The 24,282-nt window shown below is 44.0% G+C and overlaps 2 protein-coding genes and 1 non-coding gene across 3 annotated transcripts; 2 read left to right on the top strand and 1 right to left on the bottom strand.

Annotated features, from left to right (window-relative positions):
• The first annotated feature begins 88 nt into the window (after nucleotides 1-88).
• Nucleotides 89-9,173, top strand: LOC118638777 (zinc finger protein 814-like). Its single transcript, XM_036274901.1, has 3 exons — nucleotides 89-121; nucleotides 934-1,060; nucleotides 6,846-9,173. The coding sequence occupies exons 1-3, from the start codon at nucleotides 89-91 to the stop codon at nucleotides 9,035-9,037; spliced, it is 2,352 nt and encodes a 783-aa protein (XP_036130794.1). The 3' UTR covers nucleotides 9,038-9,173.
• Nucleotides 9,174-10,898: 1,725 nt separating this feature from the next.
• On the top strand, nucleotides 10,899-22,834 carry LOC118638913 (zinc finger protein 814-like). Its single transcript, XM_036275051.1, has 4 exons — nucleotides 10,899-11,096; nucleotides 12,281-12,662; nucleotides 13,355-13,481; nucleotides 19,846-22,834. Exons 2-4 carry the CDS (start codon nucleotides 12,630-12,632, stop codon nucleotides 22,419-22,421), a joined length of 2,736 nt encoding a protein of 911 aa, XP_036130944.1. The 5' UTR covers nucleotides 10,899-11,096; nucleotides 12,281-12,629; the 3' UTR covers nucleotides 22,422-22,834.
• Nucleotides 16,491-16,597, bottom strand: LOC118639647. The gene has a single exon (XR_004961226.1). It is a non-coding gene; the product is annotated as a U6 spliceosomal RNA (small nuclear RNA).
• Nucleotides 22,835-24,282: the final 1,448 nt, after the last annotated feature.

The following is a 24,282-nucleotide window of genomic DNA, read 5'->3' as shown; positions in this document are numbered from 1 at the left end:
ACTGAGGCTGGGCGCCATCGCTCCGGTCACCCCCGCCTGGGCAGGGACAGGCACCGCTGTACCCACCGCACGCCGCCCGCAGAGCCCGATGGCGGCGGCCGCGCTGAGGCGCCCGGCTGAGGTGAGAGCGCGTCCCCGGCCTCCCCGCCTCCCCGCCTTGAGCCCTGCAGCCCGGTGCGGGCGCCCGTCACGTCCTGCAGCCCGGGCCCCGCGTGTGGACCGAGAGGAAGGCTGAGTGCGGAGAGGAGGGGGTGGCTTCCGAGGGGACAACGAGTCCAGGCGGAGGGAAAGGGTTATTCGTATCTGAAAGTCCATGTCCTTCTGGGTGCCTCCGAGTGACGCGAAGAGCAGAGGCCGGCAGGGAGGACGTCAGAGCCTCCCTCGGGCCTTCCCTGGCTGTGGGGTCCATCCGAGGGCCGGGGTTGTGGCTGGTGGTGTTTGAATTGGTCAGCACTCTGTGGGTGAGTCGGGAGAGATGTCTGTGATGTGGGGCAGGGAGGAGGCCGATCTGTGAGAGTGGAACTGTGGGGACTGAAGGGTTAGACAGGTAGCGGGTACAGAATGGTGAGCACATGGGTAGGTCGTGTGAGCTGATGGCCCCAAGGCCCTGGTGTGGGGACCAAGCAAAGCAGGAGCCACCTTGGGCTGTGTCTAGCAGGTACAGCCTGGGAGACCCCAGGGGCGTGGCTTTGCAGGAGGGATACCCCTCCCCCCATATGGCCCACCCTTTGGATGAAGTCTGTGTGTCCCCACTGCCTGGTGCTGAGGGCTGAACAGTCATTATGGGACCCTGAGAAGTAAGCAGACATCAGTGTCACCGGGGCCTGGTATCTCCTTGGAGGAGAATGAGCAATGGGAAGATGTGTGAAGTGATGGACTCTGAGGTTCTCAGGAAGACAAAGTTTATGGTTTCCTCTGTCCCTGTCTTGACAGGATCCTGTGACCTTTAATGATGTTGCTGTGTACTTCTCCTGGGAGGAATGGAGGCTCCTTATTGAGTCTCAGAGACGCCTATACCACGATGTGATGCTGGAAAACTTTGCACTTATATCTTCTCTGGGTAAGATTCTCACAGTCTCACCAGTGACTTGGACTAGTCTCTGTCCTGCCTCACCCTCCTTTTCCCAGAGGGTGCTCTGTCCTTCTCACATGTGGACCACAGGCACTGCTTCTTTCTCTAGCTGGCTCTGTTTCTAGGGTGGGTGGTTTGTACCGCCCTCTTCTGTAGCTGCAGCCCCAATACCTGCTGCATTGAACTCTTCTCATAGGGAGGGAATGCAGGGAGCCTAATGCCTTCCACCATGCATGGTCCCTCCCTAGCCAGGTCAGTGTATCTAGATCCACAGTACTTATTTTTAGCTAATACTTAGTACTTCCTTTAGCTAATATTTCCTAGTGCCTGCCTGTGCCTGGAATTGCAGTCATTGTCATTTTCAAGGTCACTTAGTGAGAGGTATGGGGCATGGTGAGGACAGATGTTGCTTCTTTGAGAAATTGTAAGAAAATGTGAAGCAATGGCCAAGACAGATTATTTGTATGGAAAAGCTATTGGGAACTGCTTGGGTGTCCCTGAAAGTTGTATGAGGCACTGCTTCATAGAATCAAAAGGACAAGGCGAACAATGTGAGCCAGGTTGATGGAATCTCAGATAAGGCAACTACTTGCTTGCTCTGTGGGAGAAGAACACAGAAGAAACAACAATATGGACTCTGGCAGCATTTCTGTCTGGGAGAAAGCTGCCCCCTATCTCTCTTCTTGATACTAGACTCCCTGTATGATTCTGGTGCCCTTTGAGCTGCTGCCCCATCAGCCAAGTCTAAAGGGAGTAAGTCCAAGTAAGGCCATGCCAGGGCCTTTAAGAGGAACTTCCAAGGACTCCAGCAGCCCATATTCACTCAGCCTCCTCAATCAACCCCTGCTGGTTTTTACATACAGAAGTTATAGGGACTTCTGTTGCTGGCACTGAAACTCTGGGCTGGGGTCCTGGTGTGTGGCTGACACTCCTTGCTCCTCAGGAGGTACCTCTGTAGCCTAGATATCCCTGCCAGTTTTCATGTACCTATGTGCCACATGTGGATGTGAGACCAGCCCATGGGGTATCTACGCATCTTCTACCTGTCTGGTTGTGGCTTCTTTATTTCTGTACTTGTAGGACTTCTTCAGCCAGATTTCACGTAGTTCTTAATGATAGTTGCAGCTGTAATTTTCATGTGGTTGTGGGAGGAAGCCAGTGCCTTGATTAATGTACACAGTCATCTTGGCCAGAAGCTCCACTGGTTGAGTCTCGTATGTGCCCTGACCAAGGATTGAACCTGCAACCTAGGTGTATCGGGATAAAGCTCTAACAACCTGAGCCACCTGGCCAGGACCTGAATAGATTGTTTTATTATTATTTTGTCTCTTATGACAGGTTTTCAGTTAAAGTCTGTTTTGTCTAGTGTAAGTATAGCTACTTATAAATGTAGGCTACTCTCTTTTGACCTCCCATTGGCATAGATTATTTTCTTATTTCTATGTGTTCAGCCTATTTTTGTGCTTATAGCTGGAGTGAGTCTCTTGCAGACAACATATAGTTTGAACTTGTTTTGTTTTTTTTAATCCTCACCCAATGATAATGTTGTTTCATTGGTTCTAGACTAGAGAGAAGAAGGAGGAGAGGGAGGGAGGGAGAGAAAAACATGGATTTTAAAGTTGCCTCATCACTCGTCCTCATGGGGGATCTATCCCGCAACCCGGGTATATTCCTGGACCAGAAATCGAACCCATGACCCTTCCTTGCATGGGAGTTCATTCTAACAACTGAGCATAGCAATCAGGTGCTCAATTTGTTTTTTTAATCCATTCAGCCAGTATGTATGATTTGATTGAAGAATTTTATCATTACTTGATGATTGCCATCTTGTTAATTTTTGTCTGGATGTTTTATAGTTCCTCTATTCCATTTTTTACTCTCTTGTTATCTTCCCTTGGGATTTGATGATTTTCCATAGTGGTATGCTTTGATTTGTTTACCTATATTTTTGGTTTATCTACTATAGGTTTTTGCTTTGTGATTATTGTGAGTTTTACTAAAACATCTTAGAGTTATAACAATGTGTTTTTTTTTGTTTGTTTTATTTATTTTATTTTATTTATTTTATTTTTAAAGGGAGAGGTAGAGAGAAATAGAAACATTGATAAGAGATAACATTGATTGGCCGCCTCCTGCATGTCCCCCCCTGGGGGCTTGGCCCACAACCTGGGCATGTGCCCTGACTGGAAAGCCAACCGGCGACCTCCCGGTGCATGGTTTGAAGCTCAACCACTGAGCCACACCGGCTGGGCATAACAGTGTATTTTATTCAGATAACCATCAATCACATATAAAAAGTACCATTTTGCCTTGGCTGGTGTGGCTCATTGGTTGGAAGCTGTTCAATGAACTTGCAGTTTGATTTCAAATCCGGGCCCATGCCTGAGTTGCCTGCTAGATTCCTGTTAGGAGGCATGAGGGAGGCAAAGGAACTATGTTTTGCCTTCTCATTGATGTTTCTCTTCCTCTGTCTCTCAAAATCAATTTAAAACAAAATACCCTTTTAGTATCCCATTCCTCTGCATTACGTTTTATAATTATTTTTTTTTCTTCATTTACTAATTTGAGTCAGAGAGTAAGGGAGGCAGAGAGCGAACAACATTGATTTGTGTTTTTCAAGTATCCACGCATTCATTCTCCTGCATGTGCCCTGACTAGGAATCAAACCCACAACCTTGGTATATGGGGACGACAGGCCAACCAACTGAGCTACCCAGTCAGGGCAATGTTGTATTTTTCATGTTATAACTTACATCTTTTTATTGTTTAATTACTATTAAACTATTGTGGCTAGGGTTGTTTCTAATACTCTTGCTTTTTATTTTATCCTAGAGTTAAATGATTAAAAAAGGACCATTTTACAGTATTAGCATATTTGGATTTTTTAAAAATATGTTTTTATTGATATATTTTTTTAATTATATGAGGATTTTTTTTTTTTAATTATGTGAGGGTTTATTTATTTATTTATTTTTGGTGGTACGTGCCCCCGGCAGGAACCGAACTTGGGACACTCTGATCCTCAGGCGGACACTCTGATCCTCAGGCTGAGCCAAACTGGACAGGGCATGAGGATTTTTTTTTTTAAGTTTTTTTTTCCTTGCTGATTTTTAGAGAGAGAGGAAGGGAGAGGGAGAGAGAGATAGAAACATCGATGAGAGAGAACATCAATTGGCCACCTCCTGCATGCCCTCTTTGGGGATTTGGCCCAGAACCTGGGCATGTACCCTGATTGGGAATAGAACCGGCAACCTCTTGGTGCATGGAACAATGCGCAATCCACTGAGCAACACCAGCAGGGCTGTCCTTGTAAAAGTTTCATTATAACGTGTCTCAGTGAAGATCTCTTTGTATTGAATATTTATAGGGTCCTGTGAGTATAATATACCTTGATGTCCACATTTCCCTTTTGATTTGGGAAGTTTTCAGCCATTATTTATTTGGATATGTTTCCTGACCCTTTGTCCTTCACTTCTTTAATGCAAATATTATTTTTCTTGATGACATCCCATAAATTATGTGGAATTATTCCAGCCTTAGGATATTTTTTTATTGACTTTAGAGAGAGAGAAAGAGAGAGGGACAGAGAGACGGAGAGAAACATCAGTGTGAAGGAGCAATATCAATCAGTTGCCTTTGTATTCACCCCAGGATCCAACCTGCAACCTGGGTATGTACCTTCACCAGGAACCAAACCCACCTCTCTCTGGTGCACAGGACTACACTCCAACCAACTGAGCAACACCAGCCAGGGCTTTTCCAGTCTTTTTTCTCCTCTGACTAGATGATTTGAAATGACCCAATGCCAGGTCACAGATTTTTCTCCTGTTTTATTAAGTTGCTGTTGAAGTTCTCTATTGTATTTTTTATTTCACTCTATTATTTTCTCTATAAAGCATTTCAGTTTTTTGTTGTGTTTTTTTTTTTTTTTATCCTCCCCTGAGGACATTTTTGCATTTATCTTCAGATAGAGAAGGGGGAAGAGAGAGAGAAACATCGATGTGAGAGAGACACATCTACTGGTCGCCACCCAAATGACCCCAACCGGGGCCGGGGACAAACTGCAACCAAGGTATGCGCCCCCAACGGGAACTGAACCCGGGATCCTCTGTCTGGTCCATGGGCCAACACTCTGCTGAACCAAACTGGCCAAGGCGCGTTTCAGTTTTTTAATGGGTATCCTTTTTATACTTAAATTTTATTTATTTATTTTTGTTAATCCTTATTTTTAAAGAAATTTTTCCCCCTTTATTGATTTGAGAGAAAGAGGAAAGGGGAGAGAGAGAGAAACATCGATAAAAGAGAACATTGATTGGCCACCCCCTACCTGACCCCACTGGGGATTGGGCCCACAACCTGGGCATGTGCCCTGACCGGGAATTTATTAATTTTTAGATATTGTGGAAGGGGTGGGTGTTGAGAGAGAGAGAGAAAGAGTACTTGATATATTCAATCTGCTTTTCCTGATTTCCCTGAGTTGTTGAGGATCTATGAGAAAATTATTTAGAATCCTTTTTCCAGCACTTTGGTTTTACTTGTTGGAAACTTTGTATGTTCCTTTGGTGATGACATGTTCCTTTAATATTTTGGGATTCCTCATAAACTTTTGTTGGTTTCTCCACATTTGCTGGATCAGCCACACTTCCTGCATTTATGGGCTTATTTTGGTGTGGAAACGTCTTCACCTTAGGTTCACTAAGAGGTCATTAGCTTGCCTGACTGTGGCTGTTTTGACTCTGAGGAGAAACGACCCTTGTAATCATAGTGCAGCTATCAGCTGAGGTCAGGGATGGCTAATGTTGTATGGATTTTTAATAGCCAAGGCTGCATGGTGAACTCACAGGCATGTGGTCATGTTGAAGCTGGGTAGGATGTGCCATCAAGCCAGTGTTCCTGTTGAACCAGGAACATTTTCCATTTAATCAGAGTTTTTTTGTCCTTCCCAATGCCCAACCTTATTACTACTTTCCCTTCTTCACTGTTGCTACTTGACTGACTAGTCCATTCTACTACTTTGTCATTTTTACTCTGACTTCTAGCCCATGGAGAATCTACACCTCTCTGGTCTTCATATCTCTCACATTTCTCTTATCTCTCCCTCTATTGCTTTGCAACATTGGTCTGAACGTGCCATAAGATCATCATGCATTTTGAAATTGGCCTTAATGGCAGCTACCCTGTTGCAATTGTTTTTTCCTCAGTTTGGACATGGGCTTCTAACTTAGCCTTATGTGTCTCTAGCAGAAAAGGTCCTATAGAAATTGTTTTACAGCATGCCTATATATTTATTTTACACCCTACTCATTCTTGCATACTTTCTTTGGTGAGTACTCTACTTTTCTTTTCCTTAGAGGTGTAACAATGTCAAGAAGTAACTTCCTGAACTAAATTTTTTTTTTTATCCTCACCCAAGGACATTTTTTCCATTTTTTGTTCAGATAGAGTGGGAGGGGGAGAGAGAGAGAGAGAGGGAAACATTGACGTGAAAGGGACACATCGAGTGGTTGCCACCCACATGACCCAATCAGGACCGGGGACAAACTGCAACGAAGGTACGTACCCCTAGCCGGAACCAAACCCAGGTCTCTCTGGACCTCAGGCCGATGCTCTAACTGCTGAGCCAAACCAGCCAGGGCCTGAACTGGATTTTAACTTGTTTCACTAAAAAGCATCCCATGGACACATTTTTTTGATGTAACAAATGCACATTTGTGATGGTGTTCCTTCATTCTTAGAACCAGCGTGTACTTCACCAGCATTTATTTGCATTCAGGTTGTTGCCATGGAGCAGAGGATGCAGAGGCACCCTTGGAACGGAGTGTTTCTATAGGAGTGTCACAGGCCAGCTCCTTCAAGGCAGCTCTGTCTTCCCAGAAGATCCACTTCTGTGAGACTTGTGGTCCAGTCTTGAGAGACATATTCCATTTGGCTGTGCCGCAAGGAACACCACACACCCAGAAAGTGTTCAAGTGTGGGGTATGTATGAAACAATTTTATTTTAGAGCAAACATCCAAAAACACCAGAAAAAGAGAAAAACTTGTCTCACCCTTGGAGAATGTAAGAAATCGTTCAGACCCAAATGCGCACATACTGAGGACCAAGGTGTTCACAGTGGAAGACAGTGTTTTATGTGTTGTGAATGTGGGAAAGCATTCAGGTATCAGTCCTCGTTAGAAGTTCACCAGAGAGTGCACACTGGTAAAAGGCGTCATGTGTGTAGCGAATGCGGCAAGACTTTCAGAAGAACCTCAACCCTCAATCAGCATAGAAGAATTCATTGTGGGGCAAGGCAGTACAAGTGCGGCAAATGTGGGAAGACCTTTAACCATACATTTGTCCACATTTATCCCTGGAGAAGTCACACTGGAAAAAAATGTGACTTATGCTGTGAATGTGTGCAGTCTTTTCACCTTAGATCCATCCTTATACGACAACGGACAGTTCACTCTGGAGAAAGGCGTTATGAGTGCACACGGTGTGGGAAATCCTTTAGGAGAAAATTTTACCTCATTGTACATTGGAGGATTCACACTGGAGAAAGGCCTTATGAATGCGGTGACTGTGGGAAAACTTTTACCAGTAGTTCAGTACTTATTCTGCACCGGAGCATACATACAGGAAAAAGGCCTTTTGAGTGTAGTAAATGTAGGAAATCCTTTACCAGTAGTTCGATACTCATTCTACATCAGAGAGTACACACAGGAAAAAGGCCTTATGAGTGCACTGAATGTTGGAAATCCTTTAGCCAACAATCTTACCTCACTCAACACCGGCTAGTTCACAGTGGAAGAAAGTCTTATGAATGCAATGAATGTGAGAAATCTTTTACCTCTCGCTCTGGCCTTCGATACCATCTGAGAGTTCACACTGGAAAAAGGCCTTATCAGTGCAGTGAATGTGGGAAATCTTATACCTATCCCCATGGCCTTCGTTATCATCTTAGAGTTCACACAGGTGAAAGACCTTATCAGTGCAGTGAATGTGGGAAATCTTTTACATCTGGTTTCATCCTCAGTAATCATCAGAGAGTACACAAAAAAGAAAGACCTTATCAGTGCAGTGAATGTGGGAAATCCTTTATCCTAAGACAGCATCTTCTTCTGCACCAAAGATTTCACACAGGTCAAATGCCTTATCAATGTAGTGAATGTGGAAAATCATATAGTTCAAAGTTCAATCTCATTCAACATCAGAGAATTCATACAGGAGAAAGGCCTTATCAGTGTAGTGAATGTGGGAAATCTTTTACCTCTAGCTCCGTCTTTAATTATCATAAGAAAGTTCACACTGGAGAAAGGCCTTATCAGTGCGGTGAATGTGGGAAATCTTTTATATCAAGTTCTAACCTCAATGCTCATCAAAGAGTACACACAGGAGAAAGACCTTATGAATGCATTGACTGTGGGAAATCCTTTTTCCGAAAATATCACCTTCGCACACACCAGAGAGTTCACACAGGAGAACGGCATCAGTGCAATGAATGTGGGAAATCTTTTGCATCTAGTTTTAATCTCAGAAATCATCAAAGAGATCATACAGGAGAAAAGCCTTATGAATGCAGTGTATGTGGGATATCTTTTACCACTAGGAGGAAACTTCGTTATCATCAGGTAGTTCACACTGGAGATGGGCCTTTTGAGTGCCAAGAGTGTGGGAAATCTTTTACTTCTTGTTATGCTCTTCGTGATCATCAGAGGATTCATACCAGCAAAAAGTCTTATGAATGTAGAGAATGTGGGAAATCTTTTTCATCTGGCTCCGGCCTCCGTTATCATCAGAGTGTTCACACTGGGTTAAGGCCTTATGAGTGTAGTGAATGTGAGAAATCTTTTCTCAAGAGCTCAACACTCATTCGACATCAAAGAAGTCACACAGGAGAAAGGCCTTATTTATGCAGTGAATGTGGGAAATCCTTTACACGGAGAAATCACCTTCTTGTACACCAACGAGTTCACTCAAGTTAAAGTCCTTATGAGTACAGTGATGTGGTAAAATCTTTAAGGATAGTTCCCAGTCCAATTAACATAGAGTTCACACTGCCGGCCGTTGTGGCTCAGTGGTTGAGTGTCAACCCATGCACCAAGAGGTTGCTGGTTCGATTCCCAGTCAGGGCACATGCCCAGGTTGTGGACCAAATCCCCAGTGCGGGGAATGCAGGAGGCAGCCAGTCAGTGTTCTTTCTCGATGTTTGTATCTCTCTCTCCCTCTCACTTCCTCTCTAAAATCAATAAAGAAAAAAAAAAAATTAGGCCTGGCCAGTTTGACTCAGCAGTTGGAGCATTGGCCTGTGGACCAGAGAGTCCCGGGATCAGTTTCCACTAGGGGCACATACCAAAAAAAAAAACAAAAAACAAAACAGAGTTCTCATCGGAAATAGGTATTTGAGTGCAAAAATGTGGAAATATTTCAGCTATTAATTCTACCTTTCTAAACCCTTGTGACTTTATATTAGAAAAAGATCTGATAAGTGTAGTGAATGCACAAAATATTTGACCTGTATCTCTGGAGTTTGCTACTATCTGAGAGTTCACACAGGAATAAGTTCTTATGCTATAGTAAATATGAAAACTCTTTTACCCTATAGCTTGACAGTCTTTCTGCTCCAGGGAGTTCACCCAGGAGATGGCATTATGAGTGCACAGAATGTGCGAAATTTTTTTCCCAAGAATTTACTTTATTATACAGTGTGAAATTTACACTGAAGACCTTAGATGTCCAGCCTGTATGGCTCAGTGGATTGAGCATCTTCCCATGGACTGAGAGGTCCTGGTTGGATTCCTGGTGGGGGCACATGCTCAGGTTGCAGGCTCGATCCCCAGTAGGGCGTGTGTAGGAAGCAGACCAATGATGTTTTTCTTTCACATCGATGTTTCTCTCTCTCCCTTTCTCTAAAAAAGTCAATAAAAACATATAAAAAAAAGAAAGACCTTAGATGTGTAAGGGAATGTGCACTTTTCTTGTTTTGTATAATGACACAGGAAGAAACCCTGAGAAGCCATCTGTTTGAATTCAGTTTCATATTTCCAGTTGTCAGTGTTGAGAGAGTCACCTTAAATTTCAGTTATGTGAGAAGCATGTGTGTCTGTGTTGCACAGTTTCTAACCTGCCCAGACCTCTTTGCTATTTTGTGTAATCAAAGCTTGTATTCTATCATATGGCAGGTTCCCACAATTTGTGTCCATTACCATCATAATGTGCTCAGGGATGCTGACTTCTGTTCTCTCACATATTCAAAAAAAATTAGGAGTAACCTGAGCTCTTTAAAGTTTACATTGTACGGGAAACCCAGCACATTGTTGGCTCAAAAAATATCAGAGGTCCAGCAGGAGCACCTTGTTCTCCCATGAATTTATTCAGCTTCCAAGTCACCAACCTGAACTGTGTGTTACAAATAGCTTTGTTTTGTACAGTACCGTTTAAGTCCTTACTGTCTAAGTTCTCTTTCATTTTGGGTGTTCTATTCACTGTGTGGGGTGTTTTTTAATCAGATTTGGCTCCACAAATGTGAAGGTTGAACATTTTTATGGGCATAACAATACATGGTCCTACCAGCTGGTTGGAGTTTTCAGACCCTCCACAGCCTGGAAACATTAGAATCTAGGCATGCCAGAGCAGAAGGAGCTGTTTGAACACCTTGCTAGTTTATGGAGTCTTCTAGTGGCCTCACATAAGTACAAGTAGACACACGGTTCTGAGTTGCATCCTCAGACCGACTCATACCTGTTAATGCATTTTTGCTTATGAACAATATAAATGATTTTCATGCGTTCCTTTCTGTAACTGTTGGTCTCCAACAGGTATTTACCTTCCATGCATTTTATTGCTTGGGGCTACTTTTCCAGAGACTCTGATCCCACAAAGACTGCACTGGGAACTGGGGTCATTGCTGGTTTCTCCCATCCCCAGTGTGACCTCTGAGAAGGACAGGTCCAGGAGTAGCTGGGAGGATAGTCTGCTGGGCACCCCATGTGTGTCAGGGGTCCATACCATGCTCTTCCTGTTCCCCATCTTTGAGGGAACCAGGTGAGTCCTTTTCCTATGTGGTTGCAAGCACTTCAAATCGTAGTGCCTTGTGTGATCTCAGGCTTTATCTTTGGAGGGACCGAAAAGGGGGGTGAGCTAGGTGGACTGCAGGATGGGGGATGCTGGAGAACACAGGAGTTACAGCCCACTGTGCCTATGATGGAAGGATGGGGTGACCTGGGAGCCAATAGAGAGATGTAGAGGAAGTTGCACCCACCCCAAAAGTGATTTATGGAGGAACTTTCTTGCTTAGTTCCTGCTTCTCCCACTTGTTTTTAAGGTGGTATGCAGCTTAGTTCTTATCAGGGTGTGCAAAAGTCAGACTTCAAATCCTCAGTGATTTGGTTTTCCAAGATATTGTTAAGGGAAAAATGTCACTGCAAATTGATAAATCAAGGTGTCACTTTATTTTACTAAGAAAAACAATAAAGCAACATATATGAACAACCATACACACAGCGGTCTATTTATGTTCAAAAAGGAATTTAAATGGACACTATCTTTCAAACATTGTTATTCTCCAGGAGGTAGAATGTTTAAAGACATCTTTCACTTGCCCTGTTGAGTTTGGCTCAGTGGTTGGGGTTGGAGTGTGGCCCATAGACCAAAGAATCATCACTTTGATTCAGGTCAGGGGTAAAAAATACCTTGGTTATGGATCGGTCCACAGCCCTGGTTGGGGTCGTGTGAGAGGCAGCCAATGGATGTGTCCCTCTCACATTGATGTTTCTTTTTTCCCCCTGCCCCCACTCTATCTGAACATGAAAAATATCTTTGGGTGAGGATTTAAAAAAAAAATCTCTAACTTACTATGTTCATAAAGGGGTAGTAACCCAAGTAATAAACAATAGAAACGTGGACATTGTATACATTATGGGTTTTTTTCTAATTAACATAAATAAAATCAGTATAGACAGCCCATGCTGGTGTGGCTCAGTGCCATGTACCAAAAAGTCACCAGTTCAATTCAGGATCAGGGCACATGCTGGAGTTCTGGACTGGATCCTCAGTAGGGGCTGTACAGTAAGCAGCTGGTTGATGTTTCTCTGTCTCCCTCTCCCTTCCTCTCTAAAATCAGTGGGGGGAAAAACATAAAAATAAATTAAAAAACATATCCTCAGGTGAGAATTTAAAATATATATGTATATATCAACAATAAAATGATAGGAACATCACTTTTGCAGGATTGTCCACTAGCGAACCTAGTAGGCCAGGATGAAAACCTCCCTTAAAGACTGCAGAGCCCTCGGAACTACATTACCCAGAAATACCTGCGACATCTTGAACCAATGACAGGTCAAAATATCATTTCTGTGTGATGTTACTCTTGGGGCGGGACATTTGGTGTCCTCGTGGCGGGCATTTTTTCGGTTCCCCAGGATCCTCTGGACAGAAGTGACAGGAATCAAGTAGGCACAAAAGGGTCTTCATTCCCGCCACATAGACTCGATTGTGAGTCTCTGCTAAGACGCCGGGTGACCCCCCTTGGGCCGGAACAGGGACCGCCTGCTCTCCCTCCGCCCACAGAGTCCGATGGCAGCGACCACGCTGAGGCCCCCAGCTGAGGTGAGAGCGAGTCCCCCGGCCTCGCCGCCTCCCCGCCCCGAGCCCTGCAGCCGGGTGCGGGCGCCCGTCACGTCCTACAGCCCAGGCCCGGCAGGGAGGACGTCAGAGCCTCCCTCGGGCCTTCCCTGGCTGTGGGGTCCATCGGAGGGCCGGGGTTGTGGCTGGTGGTGTTTGAATTTGTCAGCACCCTGTGGGCGAGTAGGGAGAGATGTCTGTGATGTGCGGCAGGGAGGAGGCCGATCTGTGAGAGTGGAACTGTGGGGACTGAAGGGTTAGACAGGTAGCGGGTACAGAATGGTGTGCACATGGGTAGGTCGTGTGAGTTGATGGCCCCGAGGCCCTGGTGTGGGGACCAGGTAAAGCAGAAGCCACCTTGGGTTGTGTCTAGCAGGTACAGCCTGGGAGACCCCAGGGGAGTGGCTTTGCAGGAGGGATGCTCCCCATCACCCCCACCCCAGGCATGGTTCACAGCTTGGATGGCATCTGTGTGTCCCTACTGCCTGGTGCTGAGGGCTGAACACAGTCATTATGGGGTCCCGAGAAGTAAGCAGACATCAGTGTCCCCGGGGCCTGGTATCTCCTCTGAGTAAAGAATACTTGGAGGAAGATGAACAATGGGAGTGATGACATGATGAAGTGGGAGGTTCTCCGAAAAATAAAGTTTATGGTTTCCTCTGTCCCCATCTTGACAGGATCCTGTGACCTTTAATGATGTTGCTGTGTACTTCTCCTGGGAGGAATGGAGGCTCCTTGATGAGGCCCAGAGACACCTGTACCACGATGTGATGCTGGATAACTTTTCACTGACATCCTCTGTGGGTAAGATTCTCACAGTCTCACCAGGCTCTGTCCTGCTTCATTCTATTTTCCCAGAAGGTGCTCTGTCCATCTCACATGTGGACCACAGGCACTGCTTCCTTCTCTAGCTGGCTGTGTTTCTAGGGTTAGTGGTTTGCACCGTGCTTCTCTCTGTGCTGCAGCCCCAATACCTGCTGTAGCCCAATACCTGCTACATTGAACTCTTCTCATAGGGAAGGATTGCAGGGAGCCTAATGCCTTCCCTCATGCATGTCCTCACCCTGGCCAGGTCATTGTGACCAGATCCACGATACTTTTTTTTTTTTTTTTTTGTGGTATGTGCCCCTAGCGGAAACCGAACCCGGGACTCTCTGGTCCGAAGGCTGACGCTCAACTGCTGAGCCAAACTGGCCAGGGCTGGATCCACGATACTTTTGATCCCTTCCTTTAGCTGACGTTTCCTAGGGTCTACCTTTTTCAGGAAATGCAGGCATTGTTATGGTCACCTGGATCATAGGCTGGTTTTCAAGACACTTGTGTATGGTTTATAAAGATTTTTTAGATCTCTTTTTAGTTTGTTTTTGTTCAAGTGTTGCTGATCTATAAAATGGTGTATATATATATATACACCCGAGGACATTTTTTGTTCAGATAGAATGGGAGGGAGAAAGAGAAAGAGAGAGAAAGAGACATAAACGTGAAAGGGACACATCGAGTGGCTGGCACCCGCACCAACAACCAGGGCCGGGGACAAACTGCAGCTAAGGTACGTGCCCTTAGCGGGAACTGAACCCGGGTCTCTCTGAACCGCAGGCTGACTCTCTAACCGCTGAGCCAAACCGGCCAGGGCTAAAATGGTATATATTTAAATTGTACAAGGTGATGGTTTGATATGTGTATATGTTATGAAATAATTGCCATAATCAAGTTAATGAACACTTCCATCACCTGATGTAGCCACTTTTCTTTTGTAATAACAGTCAAGATATAGTGTCCCAGTACTGTTTTTTTTAATCCTCACCCGAGGATATTTTTTCATTTATCTTCAGATAGAGTGGGAGCGAGGGGGAGAGAGAGAGAGAGAGAGAGAGAGAGAGAGAGAGATCAATGTGAGAGACACATCAGTTGGTTGCCTCCCTCAGGACCCCACCCAGGCCAGCGAACCACAACTGAGGTATGTGCCCTTGTTCGTAATCGAACCCAAGATTTTTTGGTCCATGGGCTGACCCTCAAACAGTGAAGCCAAACCGGCCAGGGCTCTTTCAGTAACTATTAAGAGTTAAATACAGCATTATTAACTGTAGCTACCATGTTTTACATTAGATCCTCAGAACTTATTCATCTTATAACTGAAGATTTGTGCCTTCCTACCAATAACTTTCCATTTCCCCTTCCCATGGCCTTGACATTCTATTGTTTCTGTGAGTTCACCATTTTGTCCCTTAGATTCCACATCTAACTGATATAATACAGTATTTATCTTTTTGTTGTTGTTGTTAGTCCTCACCTGTGGATATTTCTTCCATTGATTTTTAGAGAGAGTGGAAAGGAAGGGAGGAAGAGAGAGAGAGAGAAACATCGAAACATCAGTGTATGGGAGACATATCGATTGGTTTCACGCTGCACGGCGCCAACCTGGCCAGGAATCAAACTTGTCCTTTCGGGGATGTCAAACTCAGGACTCTGCTGTGCACTGGCCAGTGCTCTAACCATCGAACCACATTGGCCAGAGCTCTTATTTATCTTTCTGTGACTGGCTGATTCATTTAGCATAATAATTCACTCCTGATTCATTCAGGTTTTCCCATATGACAGGATTTTCTTTTTTTTCCATGGCGGCAGGTGGGAGCGGTTGCTTTCTTTTTTAAGGCTCAATGATATTCCAAGGGTGTGTGTGTGTATGTGTGTACTCCCTCTTTTTTATCCAGGTATCTGTGGATGTGCACTTATGTTGTTTTCATATTTTGTGAATTGTTTATAAGAATGGTGCAGCAAACATGAGAGTGCAGGTATCTCTTTCATATTCTCATTTCATTTCCTTTGGATATATGCCAAGAAGTGGGACTGGTGGTTCATATGGTAGATCTACTTTGCATTTTTTGAGATATTTCCATACTGTTTTTCATAATGCTTTTAGGAATTTATATTCCCACCAACAGTGTACAAGCATTCCTTTCTTTCTACATGTTTGCTAACACTTGTTGTCCTTTTGGTGGTAACCCTTGTAACATGTATGAGGTAAAATCTCATTGTGGTTTTTTTTTTCAATCCTCACCCAAGGACATATTGTGGTTTAAATTTACGTTTTCCTGATGATTGGTGAGAAGGAGCAATTTTTTATTAAAATTAACCTGTTAGGCTCAGTGGTGGAGCGTCGACCAATGCACCAAGAATTCACCGGCTCGAATCCCGATCAGGGCACATGCCCAGGTTGTGGGCCCAATCCCCAGTGGGGGGAATGCAGGAGGTGGCCAGTCAATGTTCTCTCCCATTGATGTTTCTGTCTCTCTCTCCCTCTCCCTTCCTCACTCTCTAAAATCAATAAAGAAAAAGAAAATTAACCTGCTAGCCACTTAATCATATCTTTTGCACATATGTTAATCATATAGTTTTTTTGTTGTATGTATACCATATATATGTTTATTTTTTTAAATTTTCCATTTATCTTCAGACAGAGTGGGCGGGGGGGGGGAAGAGCGAGAAAAAAACATTGACATGAGAGAGACACATAGACTAGTTGCCTCCTACATGACCCCAACCAGAACCTGGGACGAACCGAAAGCTAAAGTACATGCCCTTGGCCAGAATCGAACCTGACACTCATTAGTCCGAGGGCTGATGCTCTTAATGCTGAACCAAACTGACCAGGGCAAGCTCTTTCTTCTATTTCATTGCTGTGTTTGTCTGCTTTATGTCAGTATCATACTTTTTTGACACAGTTCTTCTTCTTTTATGATTTTGTTGCCTTTTATTGCTTTTTCTTGCCTATGTGCTCTGGCTAGGACTTCCAGTACTTTTTTTTTTTTTTTTACTTATATGGAACACTATGAATTTGCATGTCATCTTTCCCCAGGGGTCATACTAATCTTCTCTGTATCTTTCCAAAGTTAGTTCCAATATGCTGCTAATGTGAGCACTTCCAGTACTATTTTGAATGGAAGTGAGAAGAGTGGTCATCCTTGTCTTGTTCCTCATTTTAAAGGGGAAGGCGTTGTCCAGCCAGTGTAGCTCAATGGTTGAGTGTCGACCCATGCACCAAGAGGTCACCGGTTCGATTCCTGGTCAGGGCACATGCCCAAGTTGTGGGCCCAATCCCCAGTCGGGGCATGCAGGAGGCAGCCAGTCGATGTTCTGTCTCATCAGTGTTTCTATCTCTCTCTTTCGCTCCCTTTTCTCTCTCTAAAAGCAATAAATAAAAACCATTTTTAGTCCTGGCCAGTTTGGCTCAGTGGTTGAGAGTCGGCCTGCGGACCAGAGAGTCCCGGGTTCGGTTCCTGCTAGGGGCACATACTACAAACAAAACAAAACAAAAAAACATTTTTAAGGGAAAGGCATTGAGCCCTGGCCAGTTTAGCTCAGCGGTTAGAGCGTCAGCCTGCGGTCCAGAGAGACCTGGGTTCGGTTTCCGATAGGGGCATGTACCTCGGTTGCAGTTTGTCGCCGGCCCTGGTTGGGTCATGCGGGTGGCAACCACTCGATGTGTCCCTTTCCCGTCGATGTTTCTCTCTCTCTTTTCCTCCCTCCCATTCTATCTGAACAAAAAATGGAAAAATGTCGTTGGGTGAGGATTTAAAAAAACAAATGGAAAGGCATTGACTTTTAACCTTTGAGTATGATGTCAGTTTGGGCTTATTGTATATGGCCTTTATTATGTTGAGGTATATACCTTTTCTACTTACTTTATTGAGAGGTTTTTAAAATTATTATTATTGCTTTCAGATAGAGGAAGGGGAGGAAAGAGAGAGAGAGAAACATCAATGTGAGAGAGAAACATCGATTGGTTGACTCTCACCCATTTCCCAACCAGGAATAAAACCTGCAACCTGGAAATGTGCCCTGAATGAAAATCAAACCTTCCATCTTTTGGTCTAGGAGAGGGTCCTCCCATCATCCAAGCTACAGCAGCCTGGGCATGTTGAAAGTTTTTTTGTTTTTTTTTATCCTCACCCGAGAACATTTTTCCATTTTTTGTTCAGATAGAGTGGGAGGGAGAGAGAGAGAGAGAAACATTGACGTGAAAGGGACATATCGAGTGACTGCCTCCTGCAGGACCCAACCAGGGCCGGGGACAAACTGCAACCGAGGTACATGCCCTTAGCGGGAACTGAACCCGGGTCTTTCTGGACTGCAGACCGCTGAGCCAAACCGGCCAGGACCACACCCCTTATTTTGATTGAGACAGCAACCTTGGCATGTCCCCTGATCGGGAATCGAGCCTGAGACCTCTCCATGCTCATCCAACTGATACACATTGCCTGGGCCAGTCATTTCTTTAAATAAGTTCTCTGACCCCTTCTCCCCAAGTTTCCTTGTGGCACTACCATATTGCAAATATAATTTACTGTGATGACATCCCATAAATTATGTAGGCTTTTTCCGGTCTTTTTTCTCTTCTCATTGAATGATTTCAAATGACCTGATGCTATGTCACAGTTTTCTCCTGCTTCATTAAGTTGCAATTGAAGTTCTCTGTTGCATTTTTCATTTTGTTCTTTTTTTTTAAATCATCACCGGAGGGTATTTTTACATTTATCTTCAGATAGAGTGGGAGTGGGAGTGGGAGTGAGAGAGTGACACCAATATTGATGTGAGAGAGCCACATCGACTGGTTGCCTCCTGCATGACCCGACCAGGGCTGGGGACCGAACCGCAATGGAGGTCCTTGCCCTTGACCAGGATCAGACTCGCGACTCTTTGGTCCATGGGCCGATGCTCTAACTGCTGAGCCAAACCAGCCAGGGCTCATTTTCTTCTTTTCTTTTTTTTTTTTAAAGCTAATGCTCTCTCTTTTTTTCCTTTATTGATCTTAGAGCGGAAGTTAGAAGGAGAGAGTGATGAGGGAGAACATCAATTGGCTGCCTCCTGCATACCCCTCACTGGGGATCAGGCCCACAATCTAGGCATGTGTCCTGACCGGGAATCGAACCGGCAACCTCTTGGTGCATGAGTTGACACTCAACCACTGAGCCACGTTGGCCGGACTCATTTTGTTCTTTTTATTCTTCAAGTCCAGAATTTTTTTTTTAATTCACTTTTTGAAAAAGTTTCTTGTCTTTCAACTTGATGTGTTCATGTAGTTTTCCTGGTTTCACTGAGTTGTCTCTGTATATTCTTGGATCTGGCTGAGCTTTTGTAAAACAATCATTTTGAATTTTTTGTCCAGCACTTTGTTGGATTCTCTTGCTGGATAATTATTGTGCTCCTTTGGTGATGACATGTTTCCTTGATTTTTATTGTGTTCCTTATAGCCTTTTGTTAATGTCTCTATATTTGATGGATCAGACACCCCTTCCTTATTTTACAGCTGCGATTTGGTGTGGAAAGGTCTTCACCTTGAGTTCTTGTGAGGTCATTGGTGTGCCATGGTGTGACAGTTCTATCTGTGGGGAGGAAGAAGCCATGCAATCACAATGTAGCTGGGTCAGCTGAGGTCAGGGATGGCTGATATAGGGATTCTGAATAGCTAAGGCTGATGTTCTCTCATCTCTTCCTCTGTTGCTCTGCAGTGTGGTCCACACATGCCATGAGATAAGCACGCATCCTTAAGTTGCCCTTGAACCGCAGTTACCCTGTTGCAATTGGTTTTTCCTGGGTTTGGACATGTGCTTCTACACATCCTCAGGTCACCAACAGTAGAGGTTTTAGTGGAATATTTTAGCAGAGGAAAAAGTTTTACAATATGCCTGCCTTCTATCTGTTACATCCTATTATTGTGTCCTTCCTCTGGTGAGGACTCTACCATACTTTTACCTTAAAAGTATGGTCATGTGCCCTAGCCAGTTTGGCTCAGCGGTTAGAGCTTCGGCCTCCGGACCAGAGAGTCCTGGGTCTGGTTCCTGGTAAGGGCACGTGCCTCAGTTGCAATTTGTCCCCGGCCCTGGTTGGATCGTGTAGGTGATGACCACTCAAATGTGTCTCTCTCAGATTGATATTTCTCTCTCTCTCCCTCCTGCTCTATCTGAAGATAAATGCAAAAATGTCCTCAGGTGAGGATAAAAAACAAAAGTGTGATCATGCCCAGTAGCCACTTTCGCAAATAGTTTAATTCCCTTCATTGAAAAGCATCCCATAGACTCATTCCTAGACATGAAAAATGCACATTTGTGATAGTGTTACCCACTTCTTATAGTCAACATGTACTTCATTAGTATTTATTTGCGTTCAGGTTGCTGCTGTGGAGCTGAGGATGTAGAAGCACTCACTGAACAGAGTGTTTCTGTAGGAGTGTCACAGTCCAGCACGTCTGAGGCAGCTCTGTCTTCCCAGCAGACCCACTTCTGTGAGAGTTGTGGTCCAGTCTTGAGAGACATATTTCAGTTGGCTGAGCACCAAGGAACACCACACAGCCATAAAGTGTGCAGGTGTTGGATATGTATGAAGCTATTTTATTTTAGTGCAAACTTCCAAAAACACCAGAAGCAGCACCTGGGAGAGAAACCCTTCAGAAGCAGTGTGGACAGGGCCCTGTTTGTGAAGAGCTATAAATCCCATGTTTCAGAGAAGCCCTTTACCTGTGGTGAAGTTGACAAAGACTTTCTGGCCACCTCAGACCATCTCCAGCAGCAAACCACTCCCACAAGGGAGGAGTCCAACAAAACTACACAGTGCTGGGCAACTGTACAAAAGAGAAAAACTTATTTCACCTGGGGAGAATGTAAGGCAGCCTTCTGCCCCAGAAACACACGTGCTCAGGACCAGGATGTCCACACTGGAATACAGTGTTTTGTGTGCCATGAATGTGGGAAAGAATTCATATATCAGTCCTCATTAATTGTTCACCAGAGAGTTCACACAAGTGAAAGGCTTCATGTGTGTGGTGAATGTGGCAAGTCTTTTAGGCAAACCTCAACCCTCAATCAGCATCGAAGAATTCATTGTGGACCAAGGCAGTACAAGTGCAGCAAATGTGGGAAGTCCTTTAACCAAAAATGTGTCCTCATTTATCCCTGGAGAAGCTATATTGGAAAAAAATGTGGCTTGTGCCGTGAATGTGTGCAGTCTTTTAGCCATCGATCCATCCTTATTCGACAACGGACAGTTCACTCTGGGGAAAGGCGTTATGAGTGCACACGGTGTGGGAAATCCTTTAGAAAAAAGTTTTACCTCATCATACATTGGAGAGTGCACACTGGAGAAAGACCTTATGAGTGCAGTGAGTGTGGGAAATCTTTTACCAGTAGTTCAGTATTTATTCTACACCGGAAAGTACATACAGGAAAAAGGCCTTTTGAGTGCAGTAAATGTAGGAAATCCTTTACCAGTAGTTCAATACTCATTCTACACCAGAGAGTACACACAGGAGAAAGACCTTATGAGTGCAGTGAATGTTGGAAATCTTTTAGCCATCAATCTTACCTCAGTCAACATCGGATAATTCATAAGCAAAGGAAGTCTTATGGATGTAGTAAATGTGGGAAATCTTTTACCTCTCGCCCTGGCCTTCGTTATCATGAGAGTATTCACAGTGGATCTAGGTCTTATGTGTGTAGTGAATGTGGGAAATCTTTTACCTCTCGCCCTGGCCTTCGTTACCATCTGAGAGTTCACACTGGAAAAAGGCCTTATAAGTGCAGTGACTGTGGGAAATCTTATAGCCAAAGGTCCAATCTCATTCAACATCAGAGAGTTCACACAGGTGAAAGGCCTTATCAGTGCAGTGAATGTGAGAAATGTTTTACCTCTAGCTCTGCCTTTCATTATCATAAAAAAGTTCACACTGGAGAAAGGCCTTATCAGTGCAGTGAATGTGGGAAATCTTTTTTATCTGGTTCCAACCTTAGTAATCATGAAAGAGTACACACAGGAGAAAGACCTTTTGAGTGCAGTGAATGTGGGAAATCATTTATTCAAAGACATCATCTTCTTCTACACCAGAGAGCTCACACAGGAGAATTGCCTTATCATTGTAGTGAATGTGGGAAATCGTTTTCAGCTGGTTCCAACCTTAGTAATCATCAGAGAGTTCACACTGGAGAAAGACCTTATGAATGCAGTGCATGCGGGAAGTCCTTTATCCAAAGGCATCACCTCATTACACACCAGAGAGTTCACACAGGAGAAAGGCCATATCGGTGCAATGACTGTGGGAAATCTTTTGCGTCTGGATTTAACCTCAGAAATCATCACAGAGTTCATACCGGAGAAAGGCCTTATGAGTGCACTGAATGTGGAAAATCCTTTATCCAAAAGTGTTATTTTCTTATACACCTGAGAGTTCACACAGGAGAAAGGCCTTATGAATGTAATGTATGTGGGATATCTTTTACCACTAGGAGGAAACTTCGTTATCACCAGGGAGTTCACACTGGGGAAGGGCCTTATGAGTGCCATGAATGTGGGAAATCTTTTACCTCTAGTTATGCCCTCCGTGATCATCAGAGAGTTCATACAAGCAAAAGGCCTTATGAATGTACTGAATGTGGGAAATCCTTTAGAGCTAATTCTTACCTCATTGAACACTGGAGAGTTCACACTGGAGAAAAGCCTTATCAATGTAGAGAATGTGGGAAATCTTTTTCATCAGGCTCTGGCCTTCGTTATCATCAGAGTGTTCACACTGGGTTAAGGCCTTATGAGTGTAGTGAATGTGGGAAATCTTTTCCCAAGAGCTCAGCACTTGTTCGACATCGAAGAACTCACACAGGAGAAAGGCCTTATGTGTGCAGTGAATGTGGGAAATCGTTTATCCAAAGACATCACCTTCTTGTCCACCAACGAGTTCACACAAGATTAAAGGCTTAGGATTGTAGTGAACTCAGGAAATCTTTTAAGGATACTTCCAGTCCAATTAACTAGATAGTTCACACTGGAGAAAGGTGTTTGATTGCAAAAATGTGGGAAATCATTTAGCCATAAATCTTACCTTTCCTAACACGTGAGTCTTCATATTGGTGAAAGGTCTTACGAGTGTAGTGAGTGGAGGAAATGTTTTACCTGTATCTCTGGTGTTTATTATTATCAGAGAGTTTACCCAGGATGAAGGCATTATAGTGTACCAAATGTAAAAGGTCTTTTGCCCATAGTTTGACAGTCTTTCACTACCCAAGAGTTCACCCAGGAGAATGACCCTATGAGTGCATGGAATGTGGGATTTTCTTTTTCCAAATAAGTTACCTTATTATACAGTGGAATTTATACTGGAGAAAGATTTTAGACCTGCAAGGGAATTTGCAATTTTCTTGTTCTGTATAATAAGAAACTGTGAAAAGCCATCTGTCTGAATTCAGTCTCATGTGTCCAGTTGTCAAAATTGGGAGATTTCCCATAAATTTTATTTATTTTTTATTACTATTATTTTTCTTTATTGATTTTAGAGAGAAAGGAAGGGATAGGGAAAGATAGAAACATCGATGAGAGGAACATCGATTGGTCACCTCTTGTATGCCCCCCACTGGGGATTGGGCCCACCACCTGGGCATGTGCCCTGACTGGGAATCGAGCTGGTGACCTCCTGGTGCATGGGTTGATGCTCAACCACTGAGCGACACCGGCCTGGAGATTTCCCATAAATTTTAGTTATGTGGCAGGCATGTGTATCTATGTTGCACTTTCTGACCTGCCCAGGGTTCTTTGCATTTTCTGTTGTCAAAGCCATTTTACCCTACCACATGGACACATTTGTGTCCATACCTTACTAATGTGCTCAGAGAAGCTGACTTCTGTTCTCTCAGCTATTGGAGAAAATTAGGAGTAACCCAAGCTGTTTGGAGTTCACATTGGACAGAAACCCAACCCATTGTTGGCTCAGAAAATATCACATGAGTACCACTGGAGCACCATGTTCTCCCATGATTTCTTTTCAGCTTCCAAGTCAGCAACTGAACTATTTGCTACACACTGCTTTGGTTTGTACAATACCATTTAAGTTCCCACTGTGTAAGTTTTCTTTCACTTTGGGTGTTCTATTTACTGTATGGGGTGTCTTATACACTGATTTTGTCTCCACAAGTGTGAAGGGTGAACATTTTTAAAAATATTTTAATTGAAATTTTAGAGAGAGGAAGGGACAGAGATAGAAACATAAATGTAAGAGAGAAACTTCAATTGGCTGCCTCTTGCACACCCCCTACTGGGGGTCAAGCCCACAACCTGGCATGTGCCCCAACTGGGAATCTCTCAATCCATGGGATGATGCTCAATCCACTGAGCTACACTGGCTGCACAAAGGGTGAACATTTTTATGGGGATATCAACTTTGTGTTCTTCATGGAGACACTATAAGGGCAAAATATAGGTTGTTGATTTTTGTCAAGTTTGCATTTTTGCCAACCACCCTCTAGGAAACAGTGAGGGGCTTTCTGTTCCTCATTTGAAGCCTGGATGCTATGAGTTTTAGGAGATTCAGAAATCACCCTGAGGAGGGGTCAGATGTGACATTCTCAAGTGCTTATTGGTGAAGCATGAGTTTTTCCCTACTTCACGGGATAATCTCAGGGACTATTGAGGGGAATTTGTTTCCTAGGTCCTGCAAAGAACCATGTGTCCTGATGTTTGCAATTCCATGGATGATGGTCACTGGTTGTTAGACTATAGGGTTTAGAAGAGACCATAAGTGCTATTGAAACAATACTTGATTAGTAGAGATTGGAGAAGACTTGAGCCA

Source organism: Molossus molossus, unplaced genomic scaffold (genome assembly GCF_014108415.1).
Source record: "Molossus molossus isolate mMolMol1 unplaced genomic scaffold, mMolMol1.p scaffold_m16_p_21, whole genome shotgun sequence".
NCBI classification, from domain to species: Eukaryota; Metazoa; Chordata; class Mammalia; order Chiroptera; family Molossidae; genus Molossus; species Molossus molossus.
Note: the sequence above shows the minus strand (reverse complement) of the source record. Positions and strands in the feature narration are given on the sequence as shown.